The 27,047-nt window shown below is 44.0% G+C and overlaps 1 protein-coding gene across 5 annotated transcripts in view; it reads left to right on the top strand.

Annotated features, from left to right (window-relative positions):
- Slc16a9 (solute carrier family 16 member 9) overlaps nucleotides 1–25,453 on the top strand; it is a 39,757-nt gene extending 14,304 nt beyond the window's left edge. For 2 of the 5 annotated variants that reach the window (XM_005070790.4, XM_013113810.3), the window contains exons 2-6: nucleotides 79–311; nucleotides 10,052–10,195; nucleotides 17,794–17,889; nucleotides 23,864–24,775; nucleotides 25,246–25,453. In XM_005070790.4, coding sequence (XP_005070847.1) covers nucleotides 116–311; nucleotides 10,052–10,195; nucleotides 17,794–17,889; nucleotides 23,864–24,775; nucleotides 25,246–25,424 — 1,527 coding nt within the window. In that variant the 5' untranslated portion in view covers nucleotides 79–115 and the 3' untranslated portion in view covers nucleotides 25,425–25,453. The remainder of the gene's footprint in view (nucleotides 1–78; nucleotides 312–10,051; nucleotides 10,196–17,793; nucleotides 17,890–23,863; nucleotides 24,776–25,245) is intronic. The other 3 variants (XM_013113812.3, XM_040732302.1, XM_040732303.1) reach the window with 3 other exon arrangements.
- The last annotated feature ends 1,594 nt before the right edge of the window (nucleotides 25,454–27,047 follow it).

Raw genomic sequence — 27,047 nt, 5'->3', positions numbered from 1 at the left:
AGGTAGAGGTATTTCAATCTCAAGCCCTGTGCCCATCACATTCTAAATGTTCTTTTCTCTTTTCTGGTTGTTTTTTAGTACCTACAGAGAGAACCCTCGCTGATTTCATCTCACAATGGAGTTTCAGAAGTCCCCTGATGGCGGGTGGGGCTGGGTGATTGTGGTCGCCTCCTTCTTCACTCAGTTCCTCTGTTACGGATCTCCGTTAGCTGTTGGGGTCCTGTACATAGAATGGTTGGATGCCTTTGGTGAAGGAAAAGGAAAAACAGCCTGGGTGGGATCCCTGGCAAGTGGAGTCGGCTTACTTGCAAGTAAGTGGATATGTTTGTACATTTTCTTACTCTTTAATCACTGAATTACATTTGCTGTGTCAGTAACATTGCATGCGGCATGGAAGGGCTTTTACACATTTGAAGCTTAATGGGTATTTTCCTGCTTGTTGTTGAGATTTAGTGCCATCCCTTCTCTGTAATGAATCTGTGCCAAGTACAGGAATTCCACACACTCACAGCTCATCATCAGTTTCCTCGCTAAAGTGACAGGCAGCATACTAGATGATGGAAATGAAAAGATGAGAGCCTAGAGAGATGGTTCTTTGCAAGAGACCACAGCACCCACAGCAGGCATCTCACAACCACTTGCTCCAATGGATCAGACACCCCCTTCTGGCCTCTGTGGCACCCTCATAGACATGTGAACACACACACACACACACACACACACACAGAGCAAGGGGGGGGAGAGACAGAGGGAGAGAGAGATACACATAATGAAATAAAATAAAATCTTAAGAAATGATAGGTTGATCTGCAAACACAGGTTTCCTGCCTCTAAGAGGCTCACGGGGCACAGGAGCTGGGAAGACAGCTCAGTTATAAAGTGTATGGAGTCCAGTTTGATCCCCAGTACTTTGTAGGAGAGCTGGATGTTTTAGGGCATGGTTATAATCCCAGAGCTGGGGAGGTAGAGACAAGTGGATTCCTGGGGCTCACTGGCCAGTCAGCCTAGCTTAGCTTGGATAAGCTCCAGATCCATTAGACACTGTCTTGAAAAACAAGGGAGACTTAACATCCAAGAACAAGAACAATAGTGTTGTCTTCTGACTTACACACACACACACACACACACACACACACACAGAGAGAGCTCACCATCTAACAAGGAATACATATACTCCCATGGATATAATAATTCAGAGGATATATGCATGCAGTGTGCTGGCACAGTCACAGTATGTGACTGATCTCCACATCTGCCAAGCTCTCACTTGTTTTGGGTTCAGCACTAGGTTCAGTTCACATGTCCATCAACTACAGCAACCTCCTCCGAAAAATATCCCACAACAAGGACAGTCATATCTCAAGTGGTGATTTCTTTAGGCTTTTCACGGGGGTTATACAAAGATCTATTTTGGTAAACAGTAGATTGCAGTATAATGGTGATTTCTGTGCTTAAGGCAAACAGGAAAGGATTTTTTAAAATTATCCTTTTGACCATAAATATTATATACAATTTCAGTGTCTGGAGTCACAGTTTGAATTCTGCAGTAATTCTTAATGACTATCTTTCTACCTTATCTGGCACTATTTAAGCACCAAATGGGCTGAGACAGGCATAGGTAGATGGGTACCCCTGGAGTCTCTTCTTGTGTGTAAGACAGGCATGAGTAGGATAGGTACCCCTGAAGCTTACCTGTGTACTATGAACTTACCATGATTCCAGGAATAAAACCCAATCTCCAAACTGTGGAGAAACAAGGAAGATTGTCTGCTTAAAACAAGCCTGTATTAGTCATCTTTCTTTTTTTTTTTTAAATATGTCTGTCTTTTGGCTATTGAGGGGGTTGCTGTGGAGAAAAAAAAGCAATAACATCCAGTTGTTAAATCTAAAACAAGATACATATCCATGGGGAAAAGCCTGCAGGCACCTCTGGTCTTCTAAGATAACTAAACATGACTAAACAAATGAAGAAAAATGTGATGTTCCAGAATGAGGAGAAACAGGAAATTTGCTCAGGATTTGTTTGAAAGAGTTTCTTTTTAAATAAGGGTTACAAGGCTGGAGAGATGGCTCAGTGGTTAAGAGCATGTGTTGTTCTTGTGGAGGACTCAGATTTACTTCCTAACTGTATCAGGTGGCTCACAACTGCCTGTAACAGTATTTCCAGGGGATCCAATGTCCTCTGGGATCCACGGGCACCTGCACACACATAGTGCACATACATATACTCAGGCACACACACATACATGTACAATTGTAAAATTTAAAAGGGACTGCTTGTAAAATTGTCACACTATTAACTGATACATTCAGAGAGAGATTTCAACATATGGCCTTCTAGAAAACAACCTGGTATGGAGAGGAAATTTTACAGTGTTTTCTTATGTTTCACCATTTCTATTAGCAAATTACTAAACAGAACTGTAATTATTGGGGCTTCCAGAAAAGAGTCAAAGGCAATTCCAGCAACATTTCCCTTAGCGCATGGTAGGAAGACCAGGATTGTTTCGGAGTTGGTTCATGAGGCAGAAGAGAGTTAATGGCGTCTGGGATGTAGAATGTGTGCATTGGTGTAAAAGTTGAAGTTGATGGCAGCTGGGATGTGGAATGTGGACACTGGTGCAGAAATTGAAATTGGTCTTCCTGAGAATCTGTCCCGTAACTCTACAACATCTCCATGTCCCTAGGCCAACATCTCCATGTCCCTAGGCCAACATCTCCATGTCCCTAGGCCAACATCTCCATGTCCCTGGGTCAACATTTCCATGTTCCTAGGTCAACATTTCCATGTTCCTAGGTCAACATTTCCATGTCCCTAGGTTAACATCTTCGTGTCCCTAGGTCAACATCCCCATGTTCCTAGGTCAGCATCCCCGTGTTCCTAGGTCAACATCTCCATATCCAAGGTCCAGGGTCAGTCATCTTCATTTTAAATAGGACTGTCTACATAATTTATAAACCCCAGAGCAATATGAAAAAAATGGAATCCTTGCTCAAGTATTATTAAGAATTTCATGACAATAACAGCAGATCTTGGCCCTAGAAGCTGGCCACTGTCTAGTCTAAGAAGCTAGCGTGGCTCAGAAGACAGAGAGAGATGGATGTGGGTGGGATGCAGGGAGAAGGTGGAATTCTAAAGGGCAGTTTGGAGAGTTTGTTACCCAGAGCTAAGATAAGTAATTCATCTTAGTGTTTCCTCTTTGGAGCCAGGGGTAGCTTTGATATAGAATCAAGTCAGTCCTCTACTGTTAACCCGCTCTGGAGTCACCCAGAGCCCAACTGCCTCATGCCCTCCCTACCTTCCTGATCCAGTCCTTCAGGTCTAGTTTTCTGAGATGTTGGGCCTGCCCTTCCAAGTCTCTTAAGATGCTTAGGAATGCCAAGCATTCTGGCTGGGTTTTGAATGTTGCCTTTGATAATCTGTCACAGCTCACATCTTACTAGAGCAACACAGAGAAGGAAGAGGCAGGCTAGGCAGCTCCTTTGGAAAAAGGATAGCTCCTAATATATATATTTGGGGATTAGCTATCTGATCCCATCTTTAATTTCTCTTTTAAATGTATGTTATTTCTCAAGCATGAACTCATTTAAAGATAGACAGAAACTGTTATAAACTTCATTTTGAACAGGCAAATCTTTGGCTACCAGCTTTGCTGTCTGCAGAAACGAGTTGCATTTCACAGTGCATCCAGGAAATACCAAGTGTATCTGGGAATCACTTGGTTGGTGTGAACTCATTTTCTCACACATCTCTCAAACCTCCTCTGATGTTCTCAAGAACACCAATAACAAATTAGCTCGTTAATCTCTGAGTATAAGTCGACAGGCTGCTATTGAATATCCTTCTGATAACATAAATGTAAGGGACTATTAAAGTGAATATATTCTAAATGAGGCAGCTCCAACTTGCCAGCTTTTTTGAGAAATGAACTTTCACTTTCTTCAAGCAAAAAAAAATTCTAAAATATGTGGAATTTGAAACATTAACAAAACCAGGAAGAGAAGCAGTACTCATAGGGGCTTGGGGTGAAGTCAAGAGTCTTCTAACTCAAGTCCTGGCTCAGACACCGCTTAGTCAAGTCATTCACCTTCTCGGGACCTGACACCAGCCACTGGACAAGGAGGTGACCGGACTTAGAGCTCAAAGCTATTGAGGCTGAGCATAGAAAAGAGAAGCTCTGAGAGCTCAAGGAGGAACTTGTTAAAAAGAATTAGCGAGACAACAAACACTTGTGGAAGTGTGTGTTCATGTGTGTGCTCTGTGTGTGTGTGTGTGGGTGTATATGTGTGTGTGTATGTATGTGTGTAAGTGGTACTCACTGCAGAGCCACACTGACCATCGGCCTACATAATGCCTTTGTTCTGGGAAAATCAAGTGGTCTGCCTCAAGCAGGGGGATCCCACTGAGTTGAGGCTACAGGGAGACAGAGCCGAGAGTCCGTTATCTGTTGATCTTATGACCCATGTTCCTGCTGGTCTGATCTGATGACTTGTCAGCTCGTACCACCAGACCCCAAGTAAGGGGATTACATCGGACATGATCGATAAGCTAGCTCACTGATATGTTTTATCTGATATGATTTTGATCTACTTTCCTACCGATGTGCTCCTGATTCAGTTGGCTTAGTTCATACATGGTTTTTGTTGACCTGCACAAACAAAATGTAGAACCCATTCTTCTTCATAAAATGGAGTCATTTGGACCAAGGCAAAGTGACTATACAGTATGAAGTTATGTAGAACAAGACACAGCCTATCCCCATGGGGATGCACAGAGGGTTTACAAAATACATGCCTACTATGGGCCTTGTAGTCTCAGGGAACATACAGAAGAAACAATGGGAACTAATGAGTTGAAACTTCTTAAATACCAAGGTGACTAGCAAGAGTTGGGACTATCTCTGGAATTTCTTGACTAAGGATAAAGTTAACCTATGTAAGAGCCAAGAAAATTGTGTTTATTCAGAGACTAATTGAGATTGTAATCCAAGCAAACAAGCTTAAACGGCCTTGAAAATGTGCTCTGGAGTTTCCCAAAATGCAACCTTATCCATAGCAAAGGACTTGGAAGTTGTCTGACTTGTGAGTCAGGGCTTCTGATTGGTACTGAGGGCAGTTAGGCTGTCTTGAATGAAATTCTGGGTCCTTTGTGGGGAGGAGTCCCTTGTACTGAAGGTCAGTAGAGTTTAACAGTGCTGCCATGGGTCCATTTGTAGCTAAGGTGAGTATGTCTTGGCTCTGTTCAGCAGTTCAGCTGTGGGTGGGTGTTATCTGCCTCCCAGTACATTTTCAGTGTCCTCCACCAGGGCTGCTGTGTGGTGTGGTGTGTGTGTGTGTGTGTGTGTGTGTGTGCAAATACACATTGGTGCATAAGTGTCTGGGTGCATGTAGAGGCTAGAGATCAACCATTACCCAGTTTCAGCTCTCAGAGTTGTCAAGACTGGACATCCAGTGAGTCCTTGGGGGAACTTTCTGTCCCCCCTTCCCACCACTGGGATCACAGCATAGACCACCAAACCCTTCTTTCTAGAAGGTTGTGGAGAGGAACTCAGGTCTCATGCACAGCAAACATTTTACCAACTAATAGACCTCTTTAGTTCTCATTTCCTATTTATTAGATTTGGGTTTTTTGTTTGTTTGTTTGTTTTTTTCCCTAGACAGGGCTTCTCTGTGTAACCTTGGCTGTCCTAAAAGTCACTCTGTAGACCAGGCTGGCCTCAAAATCACAGATATCTGCTGCCTCTGTCTCCCAAGTGCTGGGATTAAAAGTGTGTGCCAACATAGCCCCCCCTTTTTTTCTTGACTAGTTTCATTGAGATTGTCTGAGGTGGGCTGCCAGAAGGATGAATTGTCATGGTAAGCTAGGCAGGGAGCCAGCAGGCTTTGCAGAATCCTTGGATGCTAAGACCTGGGGTCTGTTGGGAGATGTCATTCTGTAAATATGTGTCTGATTAGTTTCAATAAAGCACTGTTGGCCAATAGGGAAGCAAGATGTGTGGGACTAGGAGTTGAGGAGGATTCTGGGAAAGAGAGACACAGGCAGACACGATGTAGGCTGCCAGAGTAAGAGGTCTGGAACCTTTTCTCCGGTAAGAGAAATACTTAGATTAACAATTATGGGTTAAACACTTAGGTCAGACCTAGCCAATAAGAAACCAAGAAAACAGCCAACAGCTTCATAATTAATATAGTGTCTGTGTATTATTTGGGGGCTAAACCAGCAACGGAACCCAGGCAGGAATCCTGCAACAGGGGTCTGCACTGTTCAGGACACATTCTGGTGAGGTAAATTTGGCTGAGGAAGAGGGCTTACGGTGGGAGACGAGACAGCTAGTGTCCTGGGTCAGTTTGGCTACATTCATCCATTCTCTGGTTACTCAAGACCTAAAGTTGGCATTGCTGGGAAGGTTTTTGGTTTTTAAGATATAAATGTGCAATGGGCTTTTAGAGAAACAGTTTAGTCCAGATAATCTGGGAAGGCTCCAGAAAAGAATGGACCTTTCCCAGAAAAAGCAGTTCTGTCTGTGGCCTGCAGTTTCAGCCTGTACCCGAGAGTCCCAGCTTGCCCCTCCTAGTGGCATGCCCTACTGGTCTTATTTAGACTTGCCTATCTAGGCAAGTATCGCCTGGCCCATAGCCCACAAATCCCTCACAATAAATTTCTTAGTATCTGTTTCCTGTTGGTTGTATTTCTGCGGCTGACCCAGATGAGCACAGGAGTGGAAGGTCACTGATGTAGAGGGCTGCCATGGCTTTGCAGCATTCTGAGATATGCTAAAGCACCCCCAGGCCCACGTCATTCATTTTCCAAGTTCAAGGAGAAGAATGGAGACAACCTCGTTGCCGAAACAATAGTTTGAGGCTCAAGGTAGAAGCAGCAGTTCCCTTTTCCCCAGTTTTGGTTCATAACTCCTCCAGCCTTCCAGTCGCCAGCATGAGTCAGTAGAAGATAAGTCAGGGCAGGCGGGTCCACTGGCTCAGAGTGTTATGAGCGCTGGCAAGGCTGTATGTGAGGGTTAGCTCTGAGCTGCGAAGCACCCTGAGCTGTGAGGTGGCTTAGCAGCAGCCCCTGACTCCTGGTCTCAACCAGGGCCTGTCTCCTCCCTGCTTCTCATCTCATCGTCGATGCTGAACTAAATCATGTGATGTGGAACTGCCTGCCGCCCGGAAGTGGCCATAAAAAGTCAGATTTCCTTCTTAGTCAAAGACTGGGTTCTGGATTCCTCAGGAGGATTTGCTTAGGGAGCTGCTTTGGAGGCTGCTTACTGAAGAGGTGCCTCTGGCTTCCCTCTCTGGGCTGCTAATGCTCACCCTCAACCCCCCCATCGTGTGTGTGTGTGTGTGTGTGTGTGTGTGTGTGTGTGTGTGTGTGTGTGTGTGTGTGTGCGCGCTCATTCCCAATCTTTTGTTTTTTTTCCAAACAGGGTTTCTCTGTGTAGCCTTGGCTGTCCCGGAACTCACTTTGTAGACTAGGCTGGCCTTGGACTCAAAGAGATAGGCCAGCTTCAACCTTCCTCACGCTGTGACCCTTCAATACAATTCCTCATGTGTGGTGACCCCCAACAGTAATATTATTTCATTACTACTTTGTAGCTATAATTTTGCTACTGTTATGAATTATGGCGTAAATATCTTGGTTTTCTAATGGTGTAAAGTGACCTCTGTGAAAGGGTCCTTCAGGCCCCAAAAGGGTGGATACCTCCAGGTTGAGAACCACTGATATATTGTATTATCTCTGTCTAATACTCCCCTCACATTTACTAATGGCCTCGAGTCCTTCTCATGCAAGTGAACCTCGTTCCTGAAGAGAATAATCTATGTGTTAGCTTCCCATTTCTTTTATCATTATAACACAACCTCCAAAAGCCTGGGCATCGTTTCCTCCTTTGTGTTTCTTGGGTAAAGAACACAAATGCTTTACAATAGTCATGACCTGTTTGCACCATTTGGAATGCTTTTGCATCCTGTTTGTGACTTCAACGATACGTCACTGCCTACTAAAGGCTCAGGTCCTTGGCCCAGGGTGTCAGTCCTCCCCTGAAATCCCCAAATGCCCTGTAACCCTGCCTTTTTCAGGCAGTGGAAATATTCTAAAGAGACACTCATGCCCCTTTCTTTGGCGAGCAGGCTATGGAAACAATGGATTCTTAAGAAGTTAGAATTTCCTCCGGAGTCTCCTACTGAGAGCACACAGGGCTGAACCTGGGGAATCAGGAATTTGTCTCTGGAGAAACATTGACATCCTGTGACCTTAGGGAGAGACTTGGAGCTGAGGCCATGGGGGGGCAGAGATGCTGCTGCTGGACCACTTAGTTATACACCTCTGGCTCTCTATCTAACCCTTCACCCTCATGTCAGGACCCCAGTCCCTGCCGGGTTTGGGAGGGTCACTGGATCTCTTTCTCTTTCTCCCCACTGTGGCCACATTAATAAATCTCCCTTTTCTGCCTTTCACTATTAATTTGGCTCTTTTAATTGGCTGATTGAGCACAGGTGGCCAGAACAGGCTCTCGGGGGCTCTGCCTCTCATTGTCTTCATACTGGCTTGACGATACTTTGAAGTGATAGTCTCATGGCTACTACTATTTCCTTATTAGGAGACTCTCTATTCTCCAGTGGAGCAGTACTGACAGCTGGCTATTCTGTCTGACATGTCTCAAACTGAACAAGTGGCAGAGCTCCCTTTCCGTCTTAACCATTTCCAATGGTTCACATTTTGGACAAACCACTTTCATTCCAAAGGTCTTTTCTACGAAGTGAAAGACTCAAAACAACACAAGAACTCTCCCTTGAGAACAAGCCTTTGATTCATTTGATGGAAATCTGGGACTTGCCTGGTGCTAAGGAACAATGCTTGGTTAATTATATTAGAGACCTTGTTTGTTAAGACAGAGACTTGCACCCATGAGCATGTCCCGTTCTTATGGGGTGACTTGAGCAAGTCTGATTACACTTTGCTGGTTTGAGTACTTTCTTTTTTTTTTTTTTTTTTTTTTTTTTTTTGGTTTTTCGAGACAGGGTTTCTCTGTATTGTTTTGGAGGCTGTCGGTCCAGCCTGGCCTCGAACTCACAGAGATCCGCCTGCCTCTGCCTCCCGAGTGCTGGGATTAAAGGCGTGCGCCACCAACGCCCGGTGGTTTGAGTACTTTCTGTGAAGATCATTACCCATCATTCACACCTCTGCATCCCACACCCTGTCTCCTTGTGGCACTTGCTCGCATGAATTAAAGTCCCGTTAGGAGAACACAAAGTGAACCAACCAAGGACACCGGTTATGCTTGCTAGTTAGTTAGTTAGTTAGTTAGTTAGTTTGTTTGTTTCAGTGATATGAGCTAGGGGCATCTGGGAAGAGGGAACTCCTATCGAGAAAGTACCTTGCATCAGATTGGCCTGTAGGCAAGGACATGGGCATTTCCTTGATTAACGATTGATGTGGCAGGCCTCAGCCCACTGTGGATGGTGCCACCCCTGAGCAAGTGATTCTGGGGAAAGCAGGCTGAGCAAGCCACGGGGAGCAAGTCGTTAAGCAACATCCTTCCATGCCTCTGCCTCAGTTCCTCCCTCCAGGTGCCTGCCTTGAGCTCCTGCCAAGACTTCCCTTCAGGCTGTAACTGCAAGCTTCGAGGCTCTTTGTCCTGCTGTGGAATAGAAATGGCACCTTCCTGGGATTTCTCTCTCCTTCCATGTGAAATGAGCTTATTGGGCCGAGTAACCTAACACCTTTATTTCCAACCTGCTTGGTGCTGTGACTCTAAGCATTTCCCCTGGCATGGTGCCTGAGAGACACACTCTGCCTCAAGACCTATTTCACACAGTGATTTCTTACACTGAACAAATTCAGGCACGGATTACTTCTGCCCATCCTGTCAGCTGTGCACAGAACTCCGGGAGGTGCCAACTGTTGGTCCCAATTGTCAGATGAGGAAACTAAGCCTCAGGGAGTACAAATAAGTTGCCTGAGATTCAACAGCTTGACAAGAGGGAAAGCCAAACTATGTGGTCATAAGAAAGGGGTCACTGCTACATAAGTGAAGGTCTCAATTTCTTCTAGGTCCTGTCTGCAGTCTCTGTGTGTCATCTTTTGGAGCCAGACCAGTCACAATCTTCAGTGGCTTCCTGGTGGCTGGAGGCCTGATGCTGAGTAGCCTGGCCCCCAATATCTACTTTCTGTTTTTTTCCTATGGCATCATTGTAGGTAAGGAACTGGTCTCTAACTCCAGTTAGAGTCTTCTAACTCCGTGGCTACATCATTTCACTGTTATCTAGTATTATTATTATATTATTATTATGTTAGTCTGAGGAGTGAAAATGTTCAGCAACACCTTACTTTCTGAGAGTTTTTGCTTTAGGAAATGTCTGCCCATTGGATCAAAGTGCTGGAAGAGATAACCACAATACATTTTGTTGTTGTTGTTCCTTTATGATTTTATGTGTATGGGTGTTTTGCCTGCACAGATGTCTGTGTGCCATGTGTGTACCTGGTACCCCTGGAAGTCAGAAGAGAGCAAAGGACCACTTGGAACTGGAGTTACACTTATGAGCTGCCCTGTGGGTGCTGGGAAATGAACCCAGGTCTTTTGGAAGAGTAGCCAGTAAGACATACAGTTTTTACTGCTGAGCCATCTCTCTAGTCCTGGGATAAGCACACTTTGAGAGTCCCCTCGTGCCCCACCTCAAGGAACAGAAAGAGATTTCAAGCTTTTATCTCTATATTTCAGTAAGGAAAAGTGAGATAGAAGAATGTAAGCTTAGATGATCCTGTGGTCACTTCTCTCTGTTTGCTGCCGGGACTTTGGCAACAGTGAGCAGAAGTTCTGGTAGATGTACAAAGTAGACTTTAAAGATAAGGCATGAGAGTGAAGAAGACGGCATAGTGGGAATGCTTGGTGATGACTTGGTAGCAGATGAGTAAAGAACCTGGACCACTTAATATTTCCTGAAATTCCTTTGTAGTGTATTGTGTTTAAAGGTGTTCAGTGTTAAAAAACCACTAGACTATGGTCATAGGAGTCCATATCTGGTTCTGTTACTTTAATTATGCAAATGAGATACTGGCCATTTCTTATATATTCACCTTAGCAAAAGTAGTATCATAAACTTCTGCCCAGTCCTCACTTAAATGATTTTATCATCAAAGATAGCTATTCTCTTCACTTTTTTTGTGATCTGCCTCCTGAGTGCTGGGATTAAAGGTGTGTGTCACCAAGACCAGCCTAAGATGGAACTGATTCTTATGAGTGTACAATTGTGTTGAGCAACTATGATATTGGGTGTGTTTTGTTTTGATGCAGAATATCCTTATATGGCTCTCAATCTTCCTGGCTCAGTTTCCCTAGTTTTGGGGTTACATATGAGCACCACCACATCTGGCTATACTAACCCTGAATTTTAGTATTGTCTGAGACTGTATCTGTAATGTATATGCCATAAACTTGAGTGAAAAGTGAAAGCTAATACCAAGACAAGGCCGTTTTCAGTACTACATTCTACATAGAGATGATAGGCGTGTACATCTTCAGTGTCTCTTAATCCCGGGTAATGGTGCTGAAGGTCAGAAGTGAGAATTCATGAGTCATGGAATTGGCCATCTCTGTGGAAGGACAGACTTAGACATGGGTAACTTGCCACACAGCAGAAGCAAGGGCAGTATCAAAGAGAAGCCAGTGCCTGGAGCTGGTGGACTGTGTATATATGGGGGGAAAGGCTTCAGGAATCAGTGTGACAGTCTTTAGTGACAGGAAGGGTGTGGCCAGTGAATGGGATGCAGTGGATGACAAGCAGCAACCTTTCTAAAAGATTCTGTGTGTGGCCGGGCGGGTGGCGCACACCTTTAATCACAGCACTCTGGAGGCAGAGGGAGGCGGATCTCTGTGAGTTCGAGGCCAGCCTGGTCTACAGAGCGAGTTCCAGGACAGCCTCCAAAATAATACAGAGAAACCCTGTCTCGAAAAACCAAAAAAAAAAAAAAAAAAAAAAAAAAGATTGTGTGTGTGTGTGTGCACGTGCACACACAAATATGCATGTGTTGCTTGTGGAGGCCAGAGGGGGCGTCATATCCCCAGCAGCAGGAGTTCCAGGTGGTTGTGAGATGCCTGGAGTGGGTACTGGGAACCAAACTCAGGTTCCCTGGAAAAGCAGCAAGTGCTCCAGTCCCCAACAGCAGCTTTTCCTACATTTTTTTTTTTTTTGGTTAAGGAATGCATATGCCACCTGGGAAACTGCCAGTATGTCAGTATGTCAGAGCATCTGATAGAATCCTGATGGGGAAATGTTGCCTCTTCTGTCCTTTTAATTGCAGAAACATGACGTGTTGCACGCCCTTACACAGCCGCTTAGACAGGCAGGATCGTGTTGAAGGTTCATGGAGCCAGGAGGAGGTCAGAGTTCAGATGAGAAATGCTGAGGAGATGAACTGGCAGCTGGAGGGGGATCCTTTGAGCAGCGGCTGTGATAAAGAGCTTAGTGTCTGACTGAGTTATGTAGCACGAATAAATAATACATGACCCAGATACTGATACTGGGGTTCAAACTTCAAGCTGAAGATCAGAAAAGCAAAGCAACCAGCCACTAGCTTCTTACCTCTACCTCAGGTTGAGTGGGCTGATCCTGTCTCTGTGAGCTCTCACCAAGTCTCAGACTGTAACCTCTCCTCAGTGTGGCTGGAGAATGAATGCTCCATCTTTAGTGTGGCTGGAGAATGAATGCCTCCCACTGAATAATGAAGACCCTGCTTCTGTCTTTTATACCCCTCTAGTGCTGGGATTAAAGTATGAGCTTTGATTCGCTCTCAGTTAATCCAGGGTGGTCTTCAACACAGAGATCCGTCTGCCTTTCTCCTGAGTCCTGGGATTAAAGGTGTGTACCACTACCACCACATCTCTATAGCTTGAGGCTGACTTTGCTTTTCTGAATCCTCAGTCAAGCTTTAATAAACCATAAATAATATATCACCACCGAGTTATATGTCCCGCTGAATAACCACAGGATATTCTTCAAAGATCATCTGTGTTTATTGAGCAATTGAAGAGCATAGCAATGGGGACACCTTAGGAAATCATGGGTGTGATTAAGGAAGTCTGTGAAGGCGAGATAAAGGGAATTATATAAGTTGTTTTCAAGAAAAAGTCCTTGGCTACATGGATCTGTTCTAAGGTGGCCTTGGTCCAAGATGAAACTGTCTCTGGGCAGAAGTCCTTGTTGGAAGTGTTTTTTGTGTGTGGTTGCAATGGCATCTATGCAGGTCTCGGTTTGCAGAGTCGTTTGTGAATGAATGGCTTTTGACAGCTCTCACTATCAGATCCTGTCCTTCATGGGCTCCTGGCATTTATTTATTTGTTTTGTTGTTGTTGTTGTTGTTTTATGGCTTGATAAAAATAATTGCATTTTGATCCTATTTTCAGAGTGGGGTCACACACACACACACACACACACACACACACACAAACAAACAAGATTCTGGAGTTGCTGTCTCTTCCAGATGTAGATGAACAGGCACATACTAGATAAAAAGAATCAGTAGGTCACTGAATTGCATTTCCTGTTCACCTGTTTAAACAAAGGGGACAGTGACATGTCACTTGTGCTCATGCCTTAAATACTCAGCAGTATTAATTGTGTCTCTTCATTGTCCATGGTACTGCGTTACATCAGGACAAGTATGCATTGTAGTTTATACATTCTCTACAACCTCCTTTCCCTCCGCTCCTCCCATCAGTTGTCTAGACAGTTTCACTAAACTCTAGAAGCCCCAAATGAGAGAAAACATGATGATCCTGACATTGGCTGAATTTGCCTAAATATGGTTATTTGATGTTAAAACCATTATGCTCCCCTCAGAAGATTTTTTACTGCTTGAATTTGATCAAAGCTGACTGGCCACCAGATAATGTTTTAAGACAATAGTTTGGAAACTTAACATCATATTGGACTTTTTATTTTCTTCCTTAGGACTCTAAGGAACTTCAGGTGGTACATTTATTTAGTGTATTGCCCCTTAATATATTATGTAAAAAATATAATACATTTGGGGCTGGGGCAGTGTCTCAGCATTTAAGAGTACATACTGCTCTTGCAAAGGATTCATATTCAGTTCCCAGCACCCAGAATGGGCAGTTCACAGCTATCTGTAACTCTACCCCTAAGAGACTGGATCCCCTCTTCTGGCCTCCACAGGCAACAGGGACCAACCAGTTATACAGACATAGTATGCCAGCATACCCAACATATAGCAGCAACACACAGACATTTAGAATACACATAACTAAAAATAAAATAAATCTAAAAAATAAATTAATTAATAATTTAAAAATAAGATTTATGGTTTGTTTTGTTTTTCCAGACAGGGCCTCTCTATATAGCACAGGCTATCCTAGAAGTCACTATGTAAACCACACTGTCCAAAGTCACAAAGAGTGCTGGGATTAAAGACATGCACCACCACTTATGTGTATGTGTGTGTGTCTGCATGAATGTATGTGCATTACATGTGTGCGGCTGCTGTAAGAGGCCAGAGGGTGTCAGATCTCCTGGAATAAGAGTTATAAGTAGTTGTGAGCTGCCTGGTGTGGTTGCTGGGAACTATACCCAGGTCCTCTGTGAGAGCAGAGAGTGTTCTTAACCATTGAACTCTCTCCAGCCCCTTAAGAGATAAAGCACTTGTTTATCAATCCACTTAAAGGTCACAGACTCACTGTATGTTGACAGCAGTAACAGGTTTATCGTGAAAAGTAAATTATATTTTCTGAGACAAAACAAATTCAGTGACTGGCATGCTTGTGTTGTCAGAGGGGTTTTGGGTGCTGGGGTTAAACCCAGCACCTTGCATGTGTACTAGAGAGGTACTCTACCACAGAGCTGTCCCCAGCCATGGGAAGAGTGATTGTGTCTTTATGTTCACAAGTCACTTTAGTTTTATCACAGTTGTGACAAATGTCCGAGCAAATATCACATATGTGGAAGGATTCCCTTTGGCTGGAATTTTTAGAGGTACCAGCCCATCATGGTGGAGAAGTCAGGAAGCAGAGAGTGAATCCCTGTGTTAGTGACTTCTCCCCTTTGTTCTTCTGTGCCCCAGCTATGGGTATACCATCCACATTCAGGCTGGTGTCCCCCTCCCCTTAGTTAGCCCCTTCAGGAAAGGGCCCACACAGACCAGAGGTGTGCTTAACTATTCCCTTAGGACGGTTTGGTTTTCGGTATTTCGAGACAGGGTTTCTCTGTGTAGCAGCCCTAGTTGTCCTGGAACTCACTCTGTGCACCAGACTGGTCTTGAACTCACTTGCCTCTGCCTCCCAAGTGCTGGGATTAAAGGTGAGCACCACCACCAGGCCTGGAAACCATTCAGTGCTTCTTAGTCCAATTGAGTTGAGTCAGGATTTACCATCCCAGTCCAGTTTCCTAGAAGACACATGTTCTCTGTGTCTATCTTTACCCAGCTGCTACAGTGAGTGTTTTTGATGGAAGCATCTGAGGAAAATATGAACTGACATGCACCAAAAATATATTTGGAAAAGGAAAGACTTTTCCTTTAAGATTTATTTTATTTAGCTGGGCAGTGGTGGTATACTCCTTTAATCCCAGCACTCAGGAGGCAGAGGCAGGTGGATCTCTGTGAGTTTGAGACCAGCCTGGTCTACAAAGCTACACAGAGAAACCCTGTCTCGAAAAACCAAATATGTGTGTGTGTGTATGTACTTTTTTAAATTGCATATATATGCCATATGTGGTTGTGGACTCATGAGTGCAGGTGCCCACAGTGGCCAGCAGAGGGAGACAGATCCCTGCAGCCTGAGTTGGGCAGTTGTAGGCTGCCTGATGTGGGTGCTGGGAACTGGACTCAGGTCCTCTGCAAGAGCAGTGTGCTCTCTGAACAGCTGAGCCATCTCTGCAGCCCCAGAGAAAGTTTCCCCCACCCAAGTAACTATATAATATATTTCTTTTTGATACGGTAGCAGAACTTGGTAGGAGATGGTTTCCCAAAGATGAACTGTGATGCAGAATCGGATGCACATTGGCACCCTTCCATCCTTTGTGATACCGGATCCGTTTGATATTCTGTTTATTCAAACCCGATTATAGAACACCATAAATTGCTTGACTGAAAAATATTGGCTTTCTAAGAAATAAAAGAACCTCAAAATGCTAACAGATTTTGTTATAAAACACCCAAAGTCATTTTGTTATTGTCACTGTCTTAGTGGGTGTGGTGGTACAAACAGGCTGTGCCAGTACTGGGGGGGTCACACAGGAGGAATGGAGGTTTGAGGCCTTGCAATGTGTGACTGAGCACTGAGTTCCCAAAATGCTTACTTGTGTGTTTGCTGAAACCAAACCATAGCGTCTGCTTATTGAGCGTCTAGGTAGCCGTCTAAGTAATGACAATGACCTTAGTGCACTTAATGAGTTAGTGGTTCCTTTTCAGTCAGTGGCTTTTGTGTTATTTTCAGAGTGGTCGTCATGACCAGATAACATAGTGGAAAACGGTAAAAATTAAGCCAAATGAGAAGCTAACGGAGAACAGGCAGATAGTGCCCGATTTTACCAGGATTCATAGGGATTAAAAGGTAAAAACCAACAAGCTAGACAAGACCATGAGACAATTCTCACCCTTGGGACTCAAGAAGACACAGGTAGCTGCAAGATTGCTTCTATTTGTGGAAAATTTCAACTCTACAGGAAAACAGAGAATACCATTGCAAGGAACCATACGCCTGATTCTTTTCATACTCACGGGTATCTTACTGTATTTGGGTCCTTTTTTGTTTTCTCTCTCTTTCTCCAAAATTTCTTTAGCTGAAACTAAATAGTCACTGTATTTTACTGTTACACAGGATACAAAGCTGCTCTAAGGATAGGGACTTACCGATACAAGCTTCAGGATGCTGGGATGATGACTGAGAATTGAAGCAGTCTCTTGAGACTCTTTGTTTTGCTGACTGAGGTGTGGAAGATAAAGTCAAGCAGAATAGCTTGGTGTGAGAAGGAAGAGCTGGAGAGATGGCTTAGTGGTTAGGGTCACTGTCTACTCCTCCAGAGGACGTGGGTTAAATTCCCAGCACCCACGTTGGGGTAACTCATAACCACCTGTAACTGCAGCTCCAGGGGATCCAATGATCCCTTCTGGCCTCCACGGGCACCTATACACACACATACACACTCACACACACTCACACACTCACACACACACACACACACACACAAATAAAAGCAAACTATATATATCTTTAAATTGTTAAGCACCCCGGAGGAAGAGCAGAGTCACTGTGCAGACTGGAAGAGACACAGGCCTGAGGTGCAGGCCTGATTAAGTTTTGGTATATGGTATACGGCTTAACCATTTCCTCAGACTTCTTCTTGTGTCTCCAATTACACGTCAATTATATTTTTTTCCCCACTGTTTTTCACGACAGGCTTTCTCTGTGTATCCCTGGCTGTCCTGAAACTTGATCTGTAGACCAGGCTGGCCTGGAATTCACAGAGATCTGACTGCCTCTGCCTCCAGAGTGCTGGGATTAAAGGCGTACACCACCACTGCCCAGCTTGCTTTTCCATTTTCAAATTATTCTTTAATACTTCAGAAATCGAACTAATTGTTTTTTACTTGACTCTGATATTAAGGTGGGCGGAAAAATAATGCTTCTCAAAGTCCATTGAGTTCCCAGTACTGCCAGAGGGTCTGGGGACTCTGATGCTTGGGCAGCTGGTTCCACAGCATCCTAGTGGGGACCCTTCATTTTCTTCTTTTGCATTGAAATTGTGCACCTGTCTGAATTCCTGCTGTCTTCTTACATACAGGTCTCGGGTGTGGCTTGTTATACACTGCGACAGTGACCATTACATGCCAGTATTTTGACAGCCGCCGCGGCCTCGCACTTGGCCTAATTTCAACAGGTATCGTTTCAAAATTAAGTACAGTATTGTCACAAGTTAACGTTCTAAACAGAGCGAAGATGTGTGAGACACGTGTGTGCAACTAGCCTCTACCCAGCTACCAGTCAGAAAGCAAAATGGTTTTATACCACACTCCTAGAAGGAAAGTTTGTTTTCTACCGTAAATATGGGAATAGCTCTCAAAAAACCCTAAGATCCAACCAGCATTTGGAAGGTAGAGGCAGGCAGATCACTCTGAGTTTGAGGCCAACCTGGTCTACAGAGCAAGTTCCAGGACAGCCATGGATACACAGAGAAACCCTGCCTCAAAAAAAAAAAACAACAACAACAACAACAAATCAAACAACAACCACAAAACCCAAACAAACCTCCAAGATCCATAAACAGTAGACCTAAGTACTAGACCTGGGTGTGATGGTTGCTGAGGAAGCTTCTAAGCCCAAGGTGTTCTCAGCTATTTGTGGGTGAAAAGCATAGAATCCTAAAACCACCTGCTCTGGGAAGAAGGAAAACAGAAAGGAAACCAGAGCTGCAGCCACTGTCAGAGTCTGAGGTCAGCCTTGCCACAGAGTGTAGAACCTACTACCGTCTAAGGTCCTGCTCTCTGAACATAACTCACTGACCTAGCTACACATCCCGGGAACACACACTCTTATTGCCCCTTTAATAACTAACAGATGATCACTGAAGGTGTAAAATAGCATATAAAATATAAATCAAGCCATGTGTGGTATCCTGTGTCTTTAATTTCACACAGGTCTGGGGTAAAAGGCTTGTGACTGAGAAGCTAGCCTGGGCTATATGTGGTGAGAACCTGTCTCGGACAAACAAAGAAAAACAAAATTATATTTAAACATAATTTCTGGCATCCTCCAGGTATTTTGGGGTGGTAGTTCATATTTTAGATAGATTTTTAAAAACTGTTAAGTTAGTATCAATTTCTGTGGTCAATATTTTATCAGTCTATTTAGGTCAATGGTTCTCAACCTGTGGGTCTTGACCCTTCTGGTGGATCGAATATCAGATGCCCTGCATATCAGTTACTTGCATTATGATTCATAACAGTATCAAAGTTACAGTTATGAAGTAGCAAAGAAAATAATTTTGTGGTTGGGGGTCACCACAGCATGAGGAACTATATTCTACAAGAGCACAAAGTGTTTCATTGTAAATTTTAAATTGAAAATGAATTTTTTTTCATAAATATATTCTGATTATGATGCCGTTTCCCCCCTCCATCATCCTAGATCCTTCCCACCTTCCCAGATCCACATCATTTCTTGTTCTCTCTCTTTAGAAAACAACCAGGTTGCTGGGCAGTGGTGGCGCACTTGGGAAGCAGAGGCAGGTGGATCTCTGAGTTTGAGCTCAGACAAAGCATTATGAGACAAATACAAAAACAAAACAAAACAAACAAACAAACAAAAGCTCCAAAAACACCATTGAGTTCATTTTGTGTTGGCCATCTGCTGGAGAAAACTAATTTTTCACTTGTGAGTAACCAATTGGAGCTAGCTTCTGGGTTAGGGAAGGGGGCTGTGTCCACTCTATCATTGCTAGAGAAAGTGTTCTGTTTTTTCTTTTTCTTTTTCTTTTCTTTTTTTTTTTTTTTTTTTGGTTTTTACGAGACAGGGTTTCTCTGTATTATTTTGGAGGCTGTCGGTCCAGCCTGGCCTCGAACTCACAGAGATCCGCCTGCCTCTGCCTCCCGAGTGCTGGGATTAAAGGCGTGCGCCACCACCACCCGGTGAGAAAGTGTTCTTAATGGCCATCTCTCCAGCCTCCTGTCTGGAGACTTCTGTCACTCACTTGCTGGTTAATGTTGGACAAGATACTTCACTGCTCATTGTCTCCATTTTCTGAACTGTAAAACAGGAACAGTAATTTCAGACATGACACTGGGCTATTGGGACTGTTAAGGCACACACAGACTGTAGGATAGCTAGTGATTGTAACTGGGACCAAATGTCCTGTCTCGTCCAAATTTACTGGTGCTGAAGACACTGGGAATTTCTTGCTGTCATGAGACTTTTGCTTTACACTCGGTCTACAGGGCAGGGCAGAGGGGCTGCACTGTACACGGCAAATGGAAAGTGCAACACCCATGGGCAGTTGTGATTTGGAGGGTTTTTAGTATCAACCTATGGGAGCAAGGTGAGTTTAAAGCAGAGTCAGGCATGAATTCCCCTTCACCTAAGGCAATCACAGCCAAACAGAGTCATGGTAGTTCTCCAAAAGAAACCATGAATCAATTGCTTGAAACTTGGCCACCTAGTTGGAAGGGGTAAAATGTAAAAATATAAGCACATTACAAAGGCTTTAGCCTGGTGTGGTGGTGCACATCTGCCATTCCAGCATTTAGGAGGTTGTGAGTTCAAGATCAGCTCTGGGTCCATTGGGGGCAGGGCACCTGATTCAAAACAAGCAGCAACAAAACCCTGAAGGTTGTGGGCTGTGGCCTTTCTTGGTGGTGAATAGGGGCTAGAAAACTGGCCTCTGTCCTAATCTGCTTCGCTCTCTGTTTTTGTACATTGCATGAACGTGGATTTTTTATTTTTACCCTACGTTTAAAAGTGAAAAGACCTTTTCGTAATGTGTGAATGTTATGGAGAAACTGAATGTCCATAGACATTCTGTCCGTCTGCTGTCTGTTGTTTTTGTTGAGTACCGGAGACAGACAGGTATTTATTGTATGGTTCCTGGTGTCTTAAATGCTTGTCCTCTGACCTTTGACTGGAAAGCTTGAAACAATTGTACCGATGCGCTAATTCGTGCATGTGTGTGTCTCTGGCTGTTTGAGGCCCCCTCCGTAGCAGTGCAAAATCAAGACTCAGATGAAAGTCTAATTAGTGTTTTTTTCTTACTTTACTCTCTACACCGCCTGTTTTTCAATTAAGATGTTCTTGTAGACAATTAAAAATTAGAGCTGTGCGGTTTCCAACACACCACGAGGAAGCTCTAAAATCACTTCCCGTTACCCTGAAGAATGGCTGCATCCTTCTAAGTCACGGCCATGTTCTCATGGGACACAGGCTGAGGTACGGAGTTTGACCTGCCCTGTCACACAGCGTGTCGTAGCTGTTAATGACTTCGGTTAAGTGATTTGATATAGTTCATGATATTGACAGATGGACTTTGATGATGAGCAATGGCAATTCTTCTTCAAGATCAAAACAGAACTTAGGACTTTAAATTTCATTTCTCTCTCTGTGTGTGTGTGTGTGCATGTGATTGTGAGCATACATACCCACTTGCCATAGCTCATGCAGAGGTCCCAGGAAAACTTGCTGACACTGGTACACTTGTGCCAGCATGTGAGTCACAGGCATTGAACTCAGGTCCTCAGGTGTGGTGGCAGGTGTCTTTCTCTTCTGGTCCATCTCTCTGCCACAGAAACAGAACTTTTAAATTATCAAGAATGCATTTAAGGGCCGGGCGGTGGTGGCACACGCCTTTAATCCCAGCACTCGGGAGGCAGAGGCAGGTGGATCTCTGTGAGTAAGAGGCCGGGCTAGTCCGACAGCCCCCAAAACAATACAGAGAAACCCTGTCTTGTAAAAACCAAAAAAGAATGCATTTAAGGGTCTGGAGAGCTGAGCTAGTGGTTAGAGAGTATGGCCACTCTTCCAGAGAGCCCAAGTTCAATTCCCAGCATCCATGCGACAGGACACAACCATCTGTGACTGGGGTTCCAGGGGATCCAATGCCCTCTCTGGCCTCTCCAGGCACCAGGCTCACAAGTGGTACACAGATGTGTGTTCAAGCAGAACATCCACATGCAACAAATGTAAATCCTTTAAAATGAACATGCTTAGTGTCTACTGGTGTGCTACCTTATGAGAATCTGTAGAGCCTATTAGGCAAAAGTCACGAACAGGCAGTTCATGGTGATGAACACAGAACAGCTGTCTTGAAGTTACCCGTTCTGCTTCATTCTTTGTTTTCTGAAGGCTCGTTAGCTGTTAAAGCACGCACCACTTCTCAAAGACAGGGATGGGATTGAATTCGTCTGTTATTTTTATTTCATGTGTCTGGATGTTTTTCCTGCGCATCACATCCAGACGGCGCCCGAGGGGAGCAGTAGGAGGCATTGGCTTCCCCCCTGAAACTGGAGTTATAGATGGTTGTGAGCTGTCACGTGGGTGCTGAGAACTGAACCTCGCTGGGTCCTCTGCAAGAGCAGCCAGCGCTCTTAACCCCTGCATCATATCTTTGCTCCTGGTTATAATCTTTTTTCTTTTGATGAGATGAGTTTTTAGAGCATGAGTGCTATGATCATCTAACTCAAAATTTAAAAAAAAACTAACCTGTCTACATTTTCCTGCTGTTTCATATGACATTTCCCAGTGATGTTTAAATTTTTTAAATACTCAACTTTAAAATCAAAAATCAAAACAAGAACCCAACAAGAACAGCATAAATTAAACAGCACTGCAGTGTGCTTAGGGAGATGGATGCTGAAGAGGAGGTGTTTAATCCCTGTGTGATGTATAAGCCAGCATACTGTAATTGAAACACTCCATCAAACCCCACTTCAGTCTTTTCTCATACTTCTATTAATGCACGAAGAATACAAATCACCCATTCTAGTGATTCGGGAATGAATTTAAATGATCAGACCATTATTAATATCCTGAAACTAATCTATAGCTGCCATTTTAAAAATGAAATGTAAAGATTTGCTTTTGCAAAGGCAATAAAACATAGCATGGAGCCCAGTACATAATAAACATAAACTGTAGTCAAAGATAGTATTTGTTAAGAATAAAAGGCCCTGCAAGATGATTCAATGGGTAAAGGTGCATGCTGCCTAGACAGCTGACCTGTGTTCATGTCCTGAGACCCACAGATGTCCTCTGACCTCTACACATACAAGCGCGCATGCACACACACACACACACACACACACACACACGCTGTGGAAAGTGTATGGTTATATAAAAGACACGCTAAATAAAAATTGTAATTAAAAAATTCTAAAATAACCAAAGTCTGTGGGTTTCTATAGTCAGGCTGACTGAATTTCATTGTTTACAACACTGAGATCTGTGGTAAATTTCTCAAGCTCTCTAGCCTTCATTCATTATATCTGTAGATTGGGGTTATAATAGGATGTACTCAATAGGACCATTAAAAGTAATAAATAAGATCATGTATCTAAAGGACACAACGGGAAGCTGGGGACATGACTCAGAAGGTAAAAGCATGCATGGCTCTCACAGAGGACCTGAGTCCCCTTATCAGGCAGCTCACAGCTACCTGTGATTCTAACTACAGGGGAGCTGATGCCATCTTTGGTCTTGGTGGGCACCCACTCCACACAAAGACACATACAAATAATTAAAAAATAAGATGAATCCTGGCAGGACTGAAGAGATGGCTCAGTGGTTAAGAGCATCGGTTGTTCCTGTAGAGGACCAGACTATGGCTCCCAGTACCCACATGGCGGCTAACATCTGTCTCTAACTCCAGTTCCAGGGGATCCAATGCCCTCTACTGGCTTCCACGGGCACTGTGCATATGTGGTGCACATATAAACCAACCATGCAACAAAAACTCGCATACACATAAAATTAAAATGTAGAAATCCTTAAAAAAATAAATCCTGCTGGGCAGTAGTGGCACACACCTTTAGTCCCAGAACTTAGGAGGCAGAGGCAGGGGGATCTCTGTGAATTCGAGGTCAGCCTGGTCTATAGATCGAGTTCCAGGACAGGCTCCAAAGCTACAGATAAACCCTGTCTTGAAAAAATAAAATTAGATAGATGACAGATATAGATAGATAGATAGATAGATAGATAGATAGATAGGCAAATAAATAAATCCTAAGTACAAACAGGGTCTTTGGATGTTGATTCTGAAGATGGATGTCCCGTCAGTACTGCTGTCTTGTGTAATTGTGATGCCACCAGTGCGTGTTCCAAGGCTATAGAAACGATCATACTGAGACTGAGAGGTTCTTGTTCTCTTGTAGGTTCCAGCGTGGGCCTTTTCATCTACGCCGCTCTGCAGAGGTTGCTGATAGAGTTCTATGGCCTGGATGGGTGCCTACTTATTGTGGGCGCTTTGGCTTTAAACATACTAGCCTGTGGCAGTCTGATGAGGCCCTTGCAGTCTCCCAACTGTCCTTTTCCTGAAAAAATAGCTCCGGAGAATGTTCTGGAGAGATACTCCATCTACAACGAGAAAGAGAAGAGCCTGGAAGAAAATATGAACATCTTGGACAAGAGCTACAGTAGCGAAGATAAATGCAACAGCACTTTGCCCAATGGCGACTGGGGACGAGGGACTCCTAAAAGCCCCACAGAGGTAGCACTCGCCAAGGAGCCTGAGCCGTACAAAAAGAAGGTTGTGGAACAGACTTACTTTTGCAAGCAGCTTGCCAAGAGGAAATGGCAATTATATAGGAACTACTGCGGCGAGACGGTGTCTCTTTTTAAAAACAAAGTCTTCTCGGCACTTTTCATCGCCATCCTGCTTTTTGACATCGGAGGGTTCCCGCCATCGCTACTCATGGAGGATGTAGCGAGAAGTTCCAACGTGAGGGAAGAGGACCTCACCATGCCACTCATCTCTATTATCGGCATCATGACAGCCGTGGGCAAGCTTCTTTTAGGCATCATGGCTGACATCAAGTGGGTCAACACCTTGTATCTCTATGTAGCTACCCTGATCATCACCGGCCTGGCCTTGTGTGCCATACCCCTTGCCAAGAGTTACGTCACCCTGGCGATACTTTCTGGGATCTTGGGTTTTCTTACTGGTAATTGGTCCATCTTCCCATATGTGACCACAAAGACTGTAGGGATTGACAAATTAGCCCACGCCTATGGAATACTAATGTTCTTCGCGGGACTTGGGAATAGCCTTGGGCCACCGATTGTTGGTAAGATACCCGTCTTCAAGTCGACTCAGTTTCTTCTTCCTCACGTGACATTTCCAGATAGAGAGGTTCTCAATAATAGCACAGATTTGCACAAAGTAAAGGGAATTATCTCACAGTAGTTTATTCAAGATTATTTTGCCAGGGCTGGGAAGAGTGTTTGCCTAGCATGCAGGAAGCCCTAGGTTTATTTTCCAGCTTTGTCTGGTAGCTCTCGCCTGTAACCCTCGAACTTGGGAGGATGTAAAGTGTGAAGTTCAAGCTCATCTTTGGTAAATAGTGAGTTTGAGACTAGCCTGGGCTACATGAGACCCTGGCTCAGTCACACACACGCACACACACACACACACACACACACCTGTGATATAGTTAAGATTAAGCTGATATACTTCCTCTGGATTTATGCCCATTCTTTATTTGGAAGAAACTTAAAATACGTGAAATTCACTTTGTTTTCATCACTGTCTTTTCAGGTTGGTTCTATGACTGGACACAGACCTATGACATCGCCTTTTATTTCAGTGGCTTCTGTGTCCTGTTGGGGGGCTTCATCCTGCTGCTTGCCTCCTTGCCCTGTTGGGACACATGCAACAAGAAACTCCCTAAGCCAACGCCAACAACCTTTTTCTACAAAGTTGCCTCTAATGTTTAGAGGGATATTAAAAGGCATTATTTTCTCTATTTTCTACTTTATACCATATATATATATACATATATATATACATACAGACTCATATGTATACACACACACATATATATGTACACATATATATATGTATGTATGTACATACCAAATTGTTAGGCAGATTTCCTAGAGTCAAGATCTTATAGCAAAACTTCCGCTGACTCTGAGGGAAAATGTACTTTTACATACCCTGTTTTTATGTACTGTGTGTATAACCTCTACCCTTGAGTTCCCCTCCCCTGAGAGGTGGGACCGTTCTGTTCCATCATCATTTGTGAGTTCAGGATGTCAAACCATTGACTAGCCTCACCAAGTTTTCTCTGGGTGAAGAAGCTTAGGCTCTCTCTATGAGCTCTACCACGAGGCACTCAGGGATCCTGTCTTAAACCATGCACTCCAGGCAGAATGTTTGTCAAGACCGCTAAGGAATAATTGCTGTCTCCTCTATGTGGGACCTGCAAGTCCAGAGAAGACACTCAGCCATTTCATTTCCAGAAAGGAAAGTGGTGGTTACAACATCACCAAGACTTTGAAGACCTTAGACAAAATATTTTAAATTGCAGGTGCCCATCTTTGTCAGTTTTCTATTTTATTGTCCCTGTTGGAACCCTGTGGGGTGTTTGGTGTCCACAGTAGGAGAACCTGTTCAGTTCCTCCAGCAGCCTTTCTGTGTGGCTGGATCATAGGACCTCGCTCCCTGGTGTTGGCCAGCATCCACTCTGATGATGTTTCCTAAGAGCTGCTGATATGCCGGTTTCCAGATTGGAAACACACCTTTGAACCATTCCGTCTGGCAAGTGGGAAGCATCCATTTGCTTTGAGCACTGTGGGAATGGGTCGCAAGGCCTTGCATGTCTTCCAAATGAAGCCCATGGTGGTTTCTCTTGGGCTTTTTTACTATTGCATTTTAGCTCATGGACAGTGCTTTAGAGAGAGAAAAAAAAAAAAGATGTCCTGTGTGTCTGTTAGACGTGGGAAAGGCCAGGGTAAAGAGAAATGGATACTCTCATCCAACCTTACTTAATCCCAAGAACATTGGAGGGAAAAAACAATGTTTAATAAATAGGAATGGGTTCAACTTCGGGTTCATTTAACAGATGGGTTTGCTCTATAGGAATGGTTTTCAATTTGGCTATGTTTCAGGATCCCCAATAGATCTACCCTTCAGAAACTTAAGTGCCTGGTGCTATGCTTTTCATTTTAATTCTACACATTGGCCCGAGCATCTCTATTTTAATGAACTCTGCAGAGATTCTGGATACTGGGCCCTGGGGTCAGCTGAAAACTGGCAACAGTGGTGCTGAAGCTTGGGGAGCAGTGAGGGCATAGCAGGTGGGGAGTTCATTGGTCACCAGACCACGAGGGGAAAGAATAAACAAAACAGATTGGCAGTAGACAAACATTTTCTTTTCTTGAGTAAAAGAAAGAGAGAGAGAGAGAGAGAGAGAAGCCATGAAGTCAAGTATTTTAAGACAGTCAAGGGTTCTTTAAGTAAGGGCCTGCTTCCTGTTGTGCCAGCATTGTCTTTTCATTTTTTAAAGAATCTGTGAGATTGGTACAGCTACATTGCCTTCCTTTGCAGGGACCTGA

The sequence above is a fragment of the Mesocricetus auratus genome, unplaced genomic scaffold, assembly GCF_017639785.1.
Source record: "Mesocricetus auratus isolate SY011 unplaced genomic scaffold, BCM_Maur_2.0 Super-Scaffold_100027, whole genome shotgun sequence".
Taxonomy (NCBI): Eukaryota; Metazoa; Chordata; class Mammalia; order Rodentia; family Cricetidae; genus Mesocricetus; species Mesocricetus auratus.
Note: the sequence above shows the minus strand (reverse complement) of the source record. Positions and strands in the feature narration are given on the sequence as shown.